Consider the following 17,960-nt stretch of genomic DNA (forward strand, 5'->3'; position numbering starts at 1 on the left):
CAATAATTCAAAAATCCCCAAAGGAAGCACAGTCCCAAATGAGCCACAATCCCAAAGAATGAGCCACAATCCTAAATAAGCGAGGCACAATCCCAAAGGAAGCGGAATCCTAAATAAGGAACGAGAATCCCAAAGGAATCAGAATCCTAAATAAGGAACCGGAATCCCAAAGGAACCGGAATCCCTATCCCAAATCCCAAATCCACAACCCCACATGAGCCAGAATCCCAAATAAACGAACCGGGATCCAAAAAAACCCGGAATCCCAAATAATGAACGGGAATCCTAAAGAATCCCAATCCCAAATCCCAAATCCACAATCCCAAATGAGCCAGAATCCTAAAGAAGGAACCGGAATCCCAAAGAATGAACCACAATCCTAATCCCAATCCCAAATCCACAACCCCAAAGAATGAACCAGAATCCCCAAGGAACCAGAATCCTAAATAATGAATGAGAATCCCAAATGAGCCGGAATCCTGATCCCAAATCCCAAGTCCACAATCCCAAAGGAGCCGGAATCCCAAAGGTACCACAATCCCAAATAATGAATCTCAATCCTAAAGAATCCCAATCCCAAATCCACAATCCCAAATGAACCAGAATCCCAAAGGAATCAGAATCCTAAATAAGGAACTGGAATCCCAAAGGAAACGAAATCCTAAATAAGGAACCAGAATCCTAAAGAATCTCAATCCCAAATCCTAAATCCACAATCCTAAAGGAGCCAGAATCCCAAATAATGAACCGGAATCCCAAAGGAACCAAGTTCTGATTCTAATCCCGGTTCTAATCCCGGTTCTGCTCCTAATCCCGGTTCTAATCCTGGTTCTGCTCCTGGTCCTAATCCCAGTCCTGATCCTAATCCCCATCCTGTTCCTAATCCCGGTCCTGATTCCAGTCCTGATCCTAATCCTGGTTCTAATCCCGGTTCTGCTCCTAATCCTGGTTCTAATCCCAGGTTCTGATCCTAATCCTGGGTCTAATCCCGGTTCTGATCCTAATCCTGGTTCTAATCCCAGGTTCTGATCCTAATCCTGGTTCTAATCCCAGGTTCTGATCCTAATCCCGGTTCTAATCCTGGTTCTGATCCTAATCCTGGTTCTAATCCCGGTTCTGATTCTAATCCTGGTTCTAATCCTGGTTCTGCTCCTAATCCTGGTTCTAATGCCGGTCCTGATCCTAATCCTGGTTCTAATCCCGGTTCTGATCCTAATCCTGGGTCTAATCCCGGTTCTGATCCTAATCCTGGTTCTGATCCTAATCCCGGTTCTAATCCCGGTTCTGCTCCTAATCCCGGTTCTAATCCCGGTTCTGCTCCTAATCCCGGTTCTAATCCCGGTTCTGATCCTAATCCTGGTTCTAATCCAGGTTCTGATCCTAATCCTGGTTCTAATCCCAGTCCTGCTCCTAATCCTGGTTCTAATCCCGGTTCAAATCCCGGTCCTGCTCCTAACCCTAACCCTGGTCCTAAACCTGGTTCTAATCCTACTCCTAATCCCGGTCCTAATCCTGGAACGAGGGAATCCCTCCGGAAATCAATCCTGGATTTTCCATCCAAAAATTGAGGCACAATTGATATTATAATGATATGCAAATGAGGTGGGGTCGGTATGCAAAGTGTATGCAAATGAGGCGGTGTTCAATCTCAACTCTATGCAACTAATACTGGATCAATAGTGGAATGATATGCAAATGAGGTGGTATCGATATTAGAACTATATGTAAATTAGGCTGCACCAATATCAATATGATATGCAAATGAGCTGGTATCGATACCAGAACTATATGCAAATGAGGCAGGGTTGATATGCAAAGTGTATGCAAATGAGGCGCTAATCAAGATCCATGCTGTGCGAATAAGACTGGATCAATATCAGACTGATATGCAAATGAGGTGGTATAAATATCAGAACAATATGCAAATGAAGCTGTGCCGATATCAATATGATATGCAAACGAGGTGGTATCAATATCAATGCTATATGCAAATAAAGCAGTATCGATATCAGAACTGTATGTAAATGAGGCATTGTTAATATCAGAATGATCGGCAAATGAGGCGGGGCCGATATGCAAAGGGCATGCAAATGAGGTGATGTTCAATCTCAGTTCTATGTGAATAAGACTGGATCAATATCGGAATGATATGCAAATTAGGCTGTGCCGATATCAGAATGATATGCAAATGAGGTGGTATCGATATCAGAACTATATGCAAAGGAGGTGGGGGCTGATATGCAAATTGTATGCAAATGAGGCACTGATCAATATCCATGCTGCGTGAATAAGACTGCATCAAGATCAGACTGATATGCAAATGAGGCGGTATCGATATCAGAACTATGTGCAAATGAGCCTGCGCCAATATCAATGTGATATGCAAATGAGGTTCTATCAATAGCAGAACTATATGCAAATGAGGGGGTGCTGATATCAGGATGATATGCAAATGAAGCACCATCAATATCAGAACTCCATGCAAATGAGACCGTGCTGATATCAATATATGCAAATGGGGCTATCAATATCAAAACTATAGGCAAATGTGATTATATCAGTAGTGTATGCAAATGAGGTTGTATCGATAGCCGAACGATATGCAAATGTGACTGCATAAATATCAATCGCATATGCAAATGGGGCTGTATTGGTATCAGAACTCTATGCAAATGAGGCTGTATCGATACCACAACGACATTCAAATGAAGCACTATCAAGATCAGAATCGTATGCAAATGAGGTGGTACCAATACCACAATTATATGCAAATGAGGCTGTATCAATACCAATAGTATATGCAAATGAGGCAGTCAATATCAGAATATTAAAATTAAGCACATCAGAATTGTATGCAAATGAGACTATCGATACCAGAACAATATGCAAATTAGCCACTCTCAATATCAACAGTATATGCAAATGAGGCTGTATTGATATCAGAATAATATGCAAATGAGGTATAACATCTATCACAATTGTGTGCAAATGAGGCAGTATCAACACCCAAAATATATGCAAATGAGGCGGGATCGATACCCAAAACACATGCAAATGAGGCTGGATCAATACCCAAACGATACGCAAATGAGGCACGATATCGATCACAAATGTATGCAAATGAGGCACTATCAACACCAGTACCATGAGGGTCTATTGATAATAGAATATGCAAATGAGGCAGGATCAATACCCAAACGATATGCAAATGAGGCACGGTGTCTATCAAAAATATATGCAAATGAGGCGGCATCAAGAGCAATGCCATAAGGTTCTATTAATAATTGAATATGGAAATGAGGAAATATTGATACCCAAAATTTATGCAAATGAGGTGGGCTTGACACCTAAATTATATGCAAATGAGGTCTTCCATCTATCACAATCATATGCAAATGAGGCAGCATCAAGAGCAATACCGTCAGGTTCTATTGATAATAGAATATGCAAATGAGGCCACATCACTACCCAAAATTTACGCAAATGAGGCTGGATCGATACCCAAATGATATGCAAATGAGGCCGAATATCATTTTACAACAACCAAACCCAAAAATTCGAATCCAAACTCATTAAAATTCAAATTTTTCCCTCATTTCCTAAACATTCCCCCAATTCCTTCTGGGATTTTTTGGGATTTCCACCCAAAAATCCCCAAAAATCCAAAAAAATCCCAAAAACCCAAAAAATCCCAAAATTTTTTCCGTTAAAAACCCAAAAATCCCAAAAATAAAAAAAAATCCTAAAAAAACCCCAAAAAATCCCAAAAATATACTAAAAAAATCCTAAAAAAACCCTAAAAAATCCCAAAAACCCCAAAACCCCCAAAATCCAAAAAAACCCAAAAAAAAATCCCAAAAAATCCCCAAAAATCCCCAAAGAAATCCTAAAAAAATCCAAAAAAGTCGTAAAAAATAAAAAAAATCCTAAAAAATCCCAAAAAATCCCAAAAATCCTAAAAAAATCCCAAAAAACCCCCAAAAACCCAAAAATAAAAAAACCCCAAAATCCCCAAAAAATCCCAGAAATCCTAAAAAAACCCCAAAAAATCCTAAAAAATCCCCAAAAAAATCCCCAAAAAATCCTAAAAAAAATCCCGAAAAAATCCTAAAAAAAATCCCAAAAATCCTAAAAAAACCCCAAAAAAATCCCAAAAAATCCCCAAAAAATCCCAATAAAATCCTAAAAAATATCCTAGAAATATCCTAAAAAATCCCCCCAAAAATCCTAAAAAAAACCCCAAAAATCCTAAAAAAATTCTAAAAAAATCCCCAAAACCCCAAAAAAATCCCCAAAACTTTCGGGAACTTACGGAGGACGGCAAACCCGGCGGAACCTTCCGGACTTTTTTTGTCTGAACTTCTGGAAAAAAGGGGAAAATGGGATTTGGGGTTTTTGGTTAGAGGGGGTTTGATGGGGTTTTTAGGGGGTTTTGGGGTTTTTGGGGGGTTTTTGCGATTTTTGGGGGTTTTTGGGGGATTTTTTGGGGATTTTTTTGGATTTTTTTAGGATTTTTTGGGGATATTTGGGATTTATGGGGTTTTTTTTAGGATTTTTGGGGTTTTTGGGATTTTGGGGATTTGGGGTTTCGGGGATTTTTTTGGGGATTTTTTAGGATTTTTTGGGGGGTTTTCGCGATTTATGGGATTTTTTTTTTAGTATTTTTGGGGTTTTGGGATTTTTGGGGTTTTTGGGGTTTTGGTTATACGGGATTTTATGGGGGTTTGTGGGATTTTGGGGTTTTTGGGATTTTTTAGGATTTTTCTAGGATTTTTAGGATTTTTTTAGGATTTTGGGGATTTGGGGTTTTTTGGGGATTTTTGGGGGATTTTTTGGGGAGTTTTTTTAGGATTTTTCTAGGATTTTTTTAAGGATTTTTTTTAGGATTTTTTAAGGATTTTTTGGGATATTTTAGGATTTTTTAAGGATTTTTAAAGGATTTCTTTGGGATTTTTTGGGATTTATTTACATTTTCTGGGGATTTTTTGGGGGGATTTTTTTGGGATTTTTTTAGGATTTTTGGGGGTTTTGTGGTTTCTGGGATTTTTTGGGGATTTTTTGGGGATTTTTGGGATTTATGGGATTTTCAGGATTTATGGGATTTATAGGATTTAAGGGATTTAGGGGGTTTATGGGATTTTCCGTATTTTGGGGTTTTGGGGTCGCTCACCCATGGAGGAGCCGTGCAGGGGTCTCTGGGATTTATGGGATTTATGGGATTTTTTTTTATTTTTCGGATTTATGGGATTTAGGGGGTTTATGGTTTTTATGGGATTTTGTTGGGATTTTTTTTAGGATTTTTGGGAGTTATGGGATTTAGGGGATTTAGGGGATTTATGGTATTTTCAGGATTTATGGGATTTATAGGATTTAAGGGATTTAGGGGGTTTATGGGATTTAAGGGATTTATGGGATTTAAGGGATTTATTGGGATTTAGGGGATTTAGGTGATTTTTGGGATTTTGGGGTTGCTCCCCCCATGGAGGAGCCGTGCAGGGGTCTATGGGATTTATGGGATTTATGGGATTTATGGGATTTATGGGATTTATGGTTTTTATGGGATTTATGGGATTTAAGGGATTTATGGGATTTATGGTTTTTATGGGATTTATGGGATTTAAGGGATTTATGGGATTTATGGTTTTTATGGGATTTATGGGATTTATGGGATTTTCAGGATTTAAGGGATTTATGGGATTTGGGGTTTTTGGGGTCGCTCACCCATGGAGGAGCCGTGCAGGGGTCTCTGGGATTTATGGGATTTTCGGGATTTAAGGGATTTGGGGTTTTGGGGTCGCTCACCCATGGAGGAGCCGTGCAGGGGTCTCCGGCGCGCGCTGCCCCCGTACTGGTAGAACTGGGAGCCCGGCTTGCTGGGGGACAGCGCCCCGGGCGTGGCCAGCTCCATGTCCCCTCCCAGCAGGCTCTGCTGCACACGGAACAAGCGGCTCTGGCATCCCACCCCGATCCCGATCCCGATCCCAATCCCAAACCTGACCCTGATACCGATCCCAATCCCAACCCCGATCCCAACCCTGATCCCAACCCCGATCCTGATCCCAATCCCGATCCCAACCCCGATCCTGATCCCGATCCCAATCCCGATCCCAATTCCAATCCCAATTGCGATCCCAACCCTGATCCTGATCCAATCCCAACCCCAACCCCAATCCAAATCCCAATTCTGATCCCAATCCTGACCCCGATCCCAATCCCAACTCCAATCCCAGTCCTGATCCAGATCCCAATCCCAACCCCAATCCCAATCCTGATCCCGACCCCAATCCCAATCCCAACCCCAATCCCATCCCTGATCCCAACCCCAATCCTGATCCTGATTCTGATTCCAACTCCAATCCTGATCCCAATCCTGATCCCAATCCCAACCCCAATCCCAGTCCTAATCCCAACTCCAACCCCAATCTTGATCCAAATCCTGACCCCAATCCCAATCCTGATCCCGACCCCAATCCCAATCCTGATCCCAATCCCAACCCCAATCCCAGTCCTAATCCCAACTCCAACCCCAATCCTGATCCAAATCCTGACCCCAATCCCAATCCTGATCCCGACCCCAATCCCAATCCTGATCCCAATCCCAACCCCAATCCCAGTCCTAATCCCAACTCCAACCCCAATCCTGATCCAAATCCTGACCCCAATCCCAATCCTGATCCTGACCCCAATCCCAATCCTGATCCCAACCCCAATCCCAATCCCAATCCTGATCCTGATCCCAGCTCCAGTCCCAATTCTGACCGTGATCCCAATCCCAACCCCAATCCCATTCCTGATCCCAATCCCAATCCCGATCTTGATCCCAATCCCAATCCTGACCCTGATCCCAGCTCCAATCCCAATTCTGACCCTGATCCCAATCCCAATCCCAATCCTGATCCCAATCCCAACCCCAATCCCGATCCTAATCCTGATCCCAATCCCAACCCCAATCCTGACCCCAATCCCAATCCTGATCCTGACCCCAATCCCAATCCTGATCCCAATCCCAACCCCGATCCCGATCCTGATCCCAGTCCTGATCCCAATCCCAACCCCAATCCTGATCCTGATCCCAGCTCCAATCCCAATTCTGACCCTGATCCCAATCCCGACCCCAATCCCGATCCCGATCCCAACCCCAATCCCAGTCCCGATCTTGATCCCAATCCCAATCCTGACCCTGATCCCAATCCCGACCCCAATCCCGATCCTGATCCCAACCCCAATCCCAGTCCCGATCTTGATCCCAATCCCAATCCTGACCCTGATCCCAGCTCCAATGTATTCATTAATAAATCATGGATTAATGACAGAGCACTATATAGAATGCATTAAATACAGTGTATGGTGTTTGCAACGCATTAAATATAATAAAGTCCATGTAATATATTCAATATCGAATGTATTCAATATCTATAATGGATTCAATGTGATGCGGAAGGAACCCTAATTAGTGTGGAAGGAGCCCTAATTCATGGATTCTATATATAGCGTATTCAATATGTAATGGATCCAACATAGGATATATCAATATATAATATATTCAATGGGAAATGTACTCAATATGTCATATTTGCAATGTTTAATACAGTCGTTATATAATGTACTGAATATATAATATTCAGTATATAATATTCAGTAATACTGAATATATAATTTATAATATATTAAATATATAATGTATTCAATATAAAATACATTTAATATATAGCGTAGTCAATATATAATATATTCAATATGTAATACATTCAATATATACTGTGCTCAATATGTAAAGTATTCAATATATAATATATTCAATATGTAATGTATTCAATATATAATATATTAAATAGATAACGTATTCAGTTATAATATATTCAATGTATGATGTGTTCGATGTATAATGTATTCAATATCTAATATATCAATAAATTCAATATGAAATGTATTCAATACATCATATCTTCAATATTTTATATATTCAATATATAATGTACTCAATATTCAATATGCTCAATACATAATGTGTTATGTTCAATATATAATGTATTCTATATGTATTGCGTTCAATACATAATGTATTCAATTATAATATATCCAATGTATAATGTATTCAATAAATAATATATTCAATTATAATGTATGCAATGTGTAATGTATTCAATATCTAATGTCTTCTATATATAATACATTCAATGTAATATGTATTCAATATATAATATATTCAATATATAATATACTCAATATATAACGTATTCAATTATAACATATTCAATGTATAATGTATTCAATACATAATGTATCCAATTATAATGTATTCAATATATAATGTATTCAACACCTAATGTATTGAATATATAATATATTCAATATATAACGTATTCAATTATAATATATTCAATACATAATGTGTTTGATATGTAATGTATTCAATATCTCATGTAGTCAATATATAATATTATATTCAGTATAGAATGTATTCGATATGTAATATATCAATATGGAATGTATTCGATATATAATTATTAAATATATATTTAATATTTACTGTATTCCATATATAAGATATTCAATATATACTGTATTCAATATATAGTATATTCAATTCTAATATATTCAATATGAAGTGTTCAATATCCAATGTATTCAATATACCATATATTCAATATGTAATATATCAATATGGAATGTATTCGATATATAATTATTAAATATATATTTAATATATACTGTATTCCGTATATAAGATATTCAATATATACTGTATTCAATATATAAGATATTCAATTCTAATATATTCAATATGAAGTGTTCAATATCCAATGTATTCAATATACCATATATTCAATATGTAATATATCAATATGGAATGTATTCGATATATAATTATTAAATATATATTTAATATATACTGTATTCCATATATAAGATATTCAATATATACTGTATTCAATATATAAGATATTCAATTCTAATATATTCAATATGAAGTGTTCAATATCCAATGTATTCAATATACCATATATTCAACATGTAATATATCAATATGGAATGTATTCAATATGAAATGTGTGCAATATGTAATGTATTAAATATAAAATGTATTCAATATACAATATATTCAATATATAATGTATTCAACACAATGCATTAAATATATAATACATTGAATAGAATGTATTCAATTATAATGTATTCAAGATGTAATATATTCAGTATACAACATATTCAATTACAATATATTCAATACATAATGTGTTTGATATCTAATGTATTCAATATCTAATGTATTCGATATAGAATGTATTCAATATATATTTAATATACACTGTATTCAATATATAAGATATTCAATATATAATGTGCTCATTATGTGATGTATTCAATATCTTATGTATTCAATATATAATATATTCAATTATAATATATTCAGTATAGATCGTATTCAATTATAATATATTCAATACATAATGTGTTCCATATCTAATGTATTCAATATATAATATATTCAATATGTAATATATCAATATAGAATGTATTCAATATATTATGTGTTCAATATGTAATGAATTTAATATATAATGAATTAAATATATAATGTATTCCATATAAAATGCATTCAAAACAATGCTTTAAATATATAATATAATGAACAGAATGTATTCATTAATAATGTATTCCAGATATAATATATTCAATATATAATGTATGCAATTATAATATATTCAATATAGAGCGTATTCAACATGTAATATATCAATATATAATGTATTCAATATATAATGTGTGCAATATGTAATGTATTCAGTATAGAATGTATTAAATATACAATATATTCAATATATAATGTATTCAACACAATGCATTAAATATATAATATATTGGATGGAATGTATTCAATTATAATGTAGTCAAGATGTAATATATTCAATATATAACGTATTCAATTATAATGTATTCAATACATAATGTGTTCGATATGTAATGTATTCAATATCTAATGTATTCAAGATGTTATACATCAATATGGAATGTGTTCAATATCTAATGTACTCAATTACAATGTAATCAAGGTATAATATATTCAATATATAATGTATCAATGATATAATGTATTCATGATATAAGAGATATCAATATATACTGTATCAATATGTAATGTATCAATATATAACTTATTCGATATAATGCATTAAACACACAATGTGTGAAATAGAATGCCTCGTGTGCGTAATGCCCTATACATGTGTAAATTCCACACAATGTGTTCAATTTCCATCATGCATTCCATGTGCAGGTCATGGCATGTCGTGTGTTATTGCACAGAGCGCTCCGTAGGTGTAACACCGACAGCGTGCACTGAGTATCTGCAATGTGTTCAATGTACCCTAGAGACTAATAGTGCCCTAAATACGGTGTGTGTACAGATATCATATATAGTATAATATAGAATAAATGGATTAGATACAGTGTAAAATACATCATGCATTCCATGTGCAGGGCATGGCATGTCGTGTGTTATTGCACAGAGCGCTCCGTAGGTGTAACACCGACAGCGTGCACTGAGTATCTGCAATGTGTTCAATGTACCCTAGAGACTAATAGTGCCCTAAATACGGTGTGTGTACAGATATATCATATATAGTATAATATAGAATAAATGGATTAGATACAGTGTAAAATACATCATGCATTCCATGTGCAGGGCATGGCATGTCGTGTGTTATTGCACAGAGCGCTCCGTAGGTGTAACACCGACAGCGTGCACTGAGTATCTGCAATGTGTTCAATGTACCCTAGAGACTAATAGTGCCCTAAATACGGTGTGTGTACAGATATCATATATAGTATAATATAGAATAAATGGATTAGATACAGTGTAAAATACATCATGCATTCCATGAACAAGGCATGTCGTGTGTTATTGCACAGAGCGCTCCGTAGGTGTAACACCGACAGCGTGCACTGAGTATCTGCAATGTGTTCAATGTACCCTAGAGACTAATAGTGCCTTAAATACGGTGTGTGTACAGATATCATATATAGTATAATATAGAATAAATGGATTAGATACAGTGTAAAATACATCATGCATTCCATGTGCAGGTCATGGCATGTCGTGTGTTATTGCACAGAGCGCTCCGTAGGTGTAACACCGACAGCGTGCACTGAGTATCTGCAATGTGTTCAATGTACCCTAGAGACTAATAGTGCCCTAAATACGGTGTGTACAGATATATCATATATAGTATAATATAGAATAAATGGATTAGATACAGTGTAAAATACATCATGCATTCCATGCACAAGGCATGGCATGTCGTGTGTTATTGCACAGAGCGCTCCGTAGGTGTAACACCAACAGCGTGCACTGAGTATCTGCAATGTGTTCAATGTACCCTAGAGACTAATAGTGCCCTAAATACGGTGTGTACAGATATATCATATATAGTATAATATAGAATAAATGGATTAGATACAGTGTAAAATACATCATGCATTCCATGCACAAGGCATGTCGTGTGTTATTGCACAGAGCGCTCCGTAGGTGTAACACCGACAGCGTGCACTGAGTATCTGCAATGTGTTCAATGTACCCTAGAGACTAATAGTGCCCTAAATACGGTGTGTACAGATATATCATATATAGTATAATATAGAATAAATGGATTAGATACAGTGTAAAATACATCATGCATTCCATGAACAAGGCATGGCATGTCGTGTGTTATTGCACAGAGCGCTCCGTAGGTGTAACACCGACAGCGTGCACTGAGTATCTGCAATGTGTTCAATGTACCCTAGAGACTAATAGTGCCCTAAATACGGTGTGTACAGATATATCATATATAGTATAATATAGAATAAATGGATTAGATACAGTGTAAAATACATCATGCATTCCGTGCGCAAGGCATGTCGTGTGTTATTGCACAGAGCGTTCTATGGGTGTAACACCGACAGCGTGCACTGAGTATCTGCAATGTGTTCAATGTACCCTAGAGACTAATAGTGCCCTAAATACGGTGTGTGTACAGATATCATATATAGTATAATATAGAATAAATGGATTAGATACAGTGTAAAATACATCATGCATTCCATGTGCAGGTCATGGCATGTCGTGTGTTATTGCACAGAGCGCTCCGTAGGTGTAACACCGACAGCGTGCACTGAGTATCTGCAATGTGTTCAATGTATCCTAGAGACTAATAGTGCCCTAAATACGGTGTGTGTACAGATATCATATATAGTATAATATAGAATAAATGGATTAGATACAGTGTAAAATACATCATGCATTCCATGTGCAGGTCATGGCATGTCGTGTGTTATTGCACAGAGCGTTCTATGGGTGTAACACCGACAGCGTGCACTGAGTATCTGCAATGTGTTCAATGTATCCTAGAGACTAATAGTGCCCTAAATACGGTGTGTGTACAGATATCATATATAGTATAATATAGAATAAATGGATTAGATACAGTGTAAAATACATCATGCATTCCATGAACAAGGCATGGCATGTCGTGTGTTATTGCACAGAGCGTTCTATGGGTGTAACACCGACAGCGTGCACTGAGTATCTGCAATGTGTTCAATGTACCCTAGAGACTAATAGTGCCCTAAATACGGTGTGTGTACAGATATCATATATAGTATAATATAGAATAAATGGATTAGATACAGTGTAAAATACATCATGCATTCCATGAACAAGGCATGGCATGTCGTGTGTTATTGCACAGAGCGCTCCGTAGGTGTAACACCGACAGCGTGCACTGAGTATCTGCAATGTGTTCAATGTACCCTAGAGACTAATAGTGCCCTAAATACGGTGTGTACAGATATCATATATAGTATAATATAGAATAAATGGATTAGATACAGTGTAAAATACATCATGCATTCCATGTGCAGGGCATGGCATGTCGTGTGTTATTGCACAGAGCGCTCCGTAGGTGTAACACCGACAGCGTGCACTGAGTATCTGCAATGTGTTCAATGTACCCTAGAGACTAATAGTGCCCTAAATACGGTGTGTACAGATATATCATATATAGTATAATATAGAATAAATGGATTAGATACAGTGTAAAATACATCATGCATTCCATGCACAAGGCATGTCGTGTGTTATTGCACAGAGCGCTCCGTAGGTGTAACACCGACAGCGTGCACTGAGTATCTGCAATGTGTTCAATGTACCCTAGAGACTAATAGTGCCCTAAATACGGTGTGTACAGATATATCATATATAGTATAATATAGAATAAATGGATTAGATACAGTGTAAAATACATCATGCATTCCATGAACAAGGCATGGCATGTCGTGTGTTATTGCACAGAGCGCTCCGTAGGTGTAACACCGACAGCGTGCACTGAGTATCTGCAATGTGTTCAATGTACCCTAGAGACTAATAGTGCCCTAAATACGGTGTGTACAGATATATCATATATAGTATAATATAGAATAAATGGATTAGATACAGTGTAAAATACATCATGCATTCCGTGCGCAAGGCATGTCGTGTGTTATTGCACAGAGCGTTCTATGGGTGTAACACCGACAGCGTGCACTGAGTATCTGCAATGTGTTCAATGTACCCTAGAGACTAATAGTGCCCTAAATACGGTGTGTGTACAGATATCATATATAGTATAATATAGAATAAATGGATTAGATACAGTGTAAAATACATCATGCATTCCATGTGCAGGTCATGGCATGTCGTGTGTTATTGCACAGAGCGCTCCGTAGGTGTAACACCGACAGCGTGCACTGAGTATCTGCAATGTGTTCAATGTATCCTAGAGACTAATAGTGCCCTAAATACGGTGTGTGTACAGATATCATATATAGTATAATATAGAATAAATGGATTAGATACAGTGTAAAATACATCATGCATTCCATGTGCAGGTCATGGCATGTCGTGTGTTATTGCACAGAGCGCTCCGTAGGTGTAACACCGACAGCGTGCACTGAGTATCTGCAATGTGTTCAATGTACCCTAGAGACTAATAGTGCCCTAAATACGGTGTGTACAGATATATCATATATAGTATAATATAGAATAAATGGATTAGATACAGTGTAAAATACATCATGCATTCCATGTGCAGGGCATGGCATGTCGTGTGTTATTGCACAGAGCGCTCCGTAGGTGTAACACCGACAGCGTGCACTGAGTATCTGCAATGTGTTCAATGTATCCTAGAGACTAATAGTGCCCTAAATACGGTGTGTGTACAGATATCATATATAGTATAATATAGAATAAATGGATTAGATACAGTGTAAAATACATCATGCATTCCATGAACAAGGCATGGCATGTCGTGTGTTATTGCACAGAGCGCTCCGTAGGTGTAACACCGACAGCGTGCACTGAGTATCTGCAATGTGTTCAATGTATCCTAGAGACTAATAGTGCCCTAAATACGGTGTGTACAGATATCATATATAGTATAATATAGAATAAATGGATTAGATACAGTGTAAAATACGTCATGCATTCCATGTGCAGGTCATGGCATGTCGTGTGTTATTGCACAGAGCGCTCCGTAGGTGTAACACCGACAGCGTGCACTGAGTATCTGCAATGTGTTCAATGTATCCTAGAGACTAATAGTGCCCTAAATACGGTGTGTACAGATATATCATATATAGTATAATATAGAATAAATGGATTAGATACAGTGTAAAATACATCATGCATTCCATGTGCAGGGCATGGCATGTCGTGTGTTATTGCACAGAGCGCTCCGTAGGTGTAACACCGACAGCGTGCACTGAGTATCTGCAATGTGTTCAATGTATCCTAGAGACTAATAGTGCCCTAAATACGGTGTGTGTACAGATATCATATATAGTATAATATAGAAAAAATGGATTAGATATAGTGTAAAATACATCATGCATTCCATGAACAAGGCATGTCGTGTGTTATTGCACAGAGCGCTCCGTAGGTGTAACACCGACAGCGTGCACTGAGTATCTGCAATGTGTTCAATGTACCCTAGAGACTAATAGTGCCCTAAATACGGTGTGTGTACAGATATCATATATAGTATAATATAGAATAAATGGATTAGATACAGTGTAAAATACATCATGCATTCCATGTGCAGGGCATGGCATGTCGTGTGTTATTGCACAGAGCGCTCCGTAGGTGTAACACCGACAGCGTGCACTGAGTATCTGCAGTGTGTTCAATGTATCCTAGAGACTAATAGTGCCCTAAATACGGTGTGTACAGATATCATATATAGTATAATATAGAATAAATGGATTAGATATAGTGTAAAATACATCATGCATTCCATGCACAAGGCATGTCGTGTGTTATTGCACAGAGCGCTCCGTAGGTGTAACACCGACAGCGTGCACTGAGTATCTGCAATGTGTTCAATGTACCCTAGAGACTAATAGTGCCTTAAATACGGTGTGTGTACAGATATCATATATAGTATAATATAGAATAAATGGATTAGATACAGTGTAAAATACATCATGCATTCCATGTGCAGGGCATGTCGTGTGTTATTGCACAGAGCGCTCCGTAGGTGTAACACCGACAGCGTGCACTGAGTATCTGCAATGTGTTCAATGTATCCTAGAGACTAATAGTGCCCTAAATACGGTGTGTACAGATATATCATATATAGTATAATATAGAATAAATGGATTAGATACAGTGTAAAATACATCATGCATTCCATGAACAAGGCATGGCATGTCGTGTGTTATTGCACAGAGCGTTCTATGGGTGTAACACCGACAGCGTGCACTGAGTATCTGCAATGTGTTCAATGTATCCTAGAGACTAATAGTGCCCTAAATACGGTGTGTACAGATATCATATATAGTATAATATAGAATAAATGGATTAGATACAGTGTAAAATACATCATGCATTCCATGCACAAGGCATGTCGTGTGTTATTGCACAGAGCGCTCCGTAGGTGTAACACCGACAGCGTGCACTGAGTATCTGCAATGTGTTCAATGTACCCTAGAGACTAATAGTGCCCTAAATACGGTGTGTACAGATATCATATATAGTATAATATAGAATAAATGGATTAGATACAGTGTAAAATACATCATGCATTCCATGTGCAGGTCATGGCATGTCGTGTGTTATTGCACAGAGCGCTCCGTAGGTGTAACACCGACAGCGTGCACTGAGTATCTGCAATGTGTTCAATGTATCCTAGAGACTAATAGTGCCCTAAATACGGTGTGTGTACAGATATCATATATAGTATAATATAGAATAAATGGATTAGATACAGTGTAAAATACATCATGCATTCCATGTGCAGGTCATGGCATGTCGTGTGTTATTGCACAGAGCGCTCCGTAGGTGTAACACCGACAGCGTGCACTGAGTATCTGCAATGTGTTCAATGTATCCTAGAGACTAATAGTGCCCTAAATACGGTGTGTACAGATATATCATATATAGTATAATATAGAATAAATGGATTAGATACAGTGTAAAATACATCATGCATTCCGTGCACAAGGCATGGCATGTCGTGTGTTATTGCACAGAGCGCTCCGTAGGTGTAACACCGACAGCGTGCACTGAGTATCTGCAATGTGTTCAATGTACCCTAGAGACTAATAGTGCCCTAAATACGGTGTGTACAGATATCATATATAGTATAATATAGAATAAATGGATTAGATACAGTGTAAAATACATCATGCATTCCATGCACAAGGCATGGCATGTCGTGTGTTATTGCACAGAGCGCTCCGTAGGTGTAACACCGACAGCGTGCACTGAGTATCTGCAATGTGTTCAATGTACCCTAGAGACTAATAGTGCCCTAAATACGGTGTGTGTACAGATATATCATATATAGTATAATATAGAATAAATGGATTAGATACAGTGTAAAATATATAATACATAATATACAATATATAATACATAATATATAATATATAATATATCATATATGTAATATATAATATAATGTAATATATAATATACAATATACAATATATAGTATTTAATATGAAATACATTATATATTAAATAAACGATATCATATGAAATATAATAAATATAAAATATATAATATAAAATATGTCTAATACATATATTATACAATACATATAGAACACCATGTAGTATATATTATATAATATGTATAATATTTATATTGTATTATACTATATTATATTACATTATATTATATTATATCATATTAAATTATATTACAGTATATGAATTAAATATTACATATTATATATTGCATACTATATATTACATATTATATATTACACATTACATATAACTGCATATTATATATTAAGTATTAAATATTTAATATTTCATATCAGATATTATATATATTATATATTATATATTATATATTAAATATTGCATATTATATATTACATATTATATATTACGTATTACATATAATTGGATATTATATATATAAAATTGGATATTATATATTAGATATTAGATATTACATATTACATGTTGTATATTGTATATTATAAATTATATAATATATGTTATATATGTTATATTACATATTACATATTACTTATAGAATATATATTAAACACAGTGTATTATATGCAATATATAAATATATAATGCCCCGTATAAATAATGCATTTTTGTATGTAAATCTATACGATATATTCAACATTTACAATGCACTGAATAATACATTACTCATATATAACATATTTATATTTAATGCATCCTATAGGCCTAAAATCTATATAATATCTGCCATGGATTATATCTATTAATAGATTATATATAATATATTAAATATATTATATATTGTATTGAATGGAAAAATATATTCAATATCTATAATATATTCAATTTATTGTATATAGATTGTATAAAATATCCTGTATTGATCAATAATTGGTGTAAAATCTATAGATTATATTCAATATTTATAATATATTCAATTTATTGTATA

The 17,960-nt window shown here is 36.0% G+C and overlaps 1 protein-coding gene across 18 annotated transcripts in view; it reads right to left on the reverse strand.

The window, feature by feature from the left end:
• The window catches only part of LOC135291145 (transcription factor 4-like), a 111,393-nt gene that overhangs the window by 19,486 nt on the left and 73,947 nt on the right, over window positions 1-17,960 (reverse strand). For 12 of the 18 annotated variants that reach the window (XM_064405156.1, XM_064405161.1, XM_064405159.1 and 9 more), the window contains 2 exons: window positions 5,803-5,929; window positions 4,313-4,362 (listed from right to left, as the gene is read on the reverse strand). In XM_064405156.1, the coding sequence (XP_064261226.1) occupies window positions 4,313-4,362; window positions 5,803-5,929 (177 nt within the window). The remainder of the gene's footprint in view (window positions 1-4,312; window positions 4,363-5,802; window positions 5,930-17,960) is intronic. The other 6 variants (XM_064405155.1, XM_064405158.1, XM_064405145.1 and 3 more) reach the window with 3 other exon arrangements.

The sequence above is a fragment of the Passer domesticus genome, chromosome Z, assembly GCF_036417665.1.
Source record: "Passer domesticus isolate bPasDom1 chromosome Z, bPasDom1.hap1, whole genome shotgun sequence".
In the NCBI taxonomy this organism is placed as follows: domain Eukaryota; kingdom Metazoa; phylum Chordata; class Aves; order Passeriformes; family Passeridae; genus Passer; species Passer domesticus.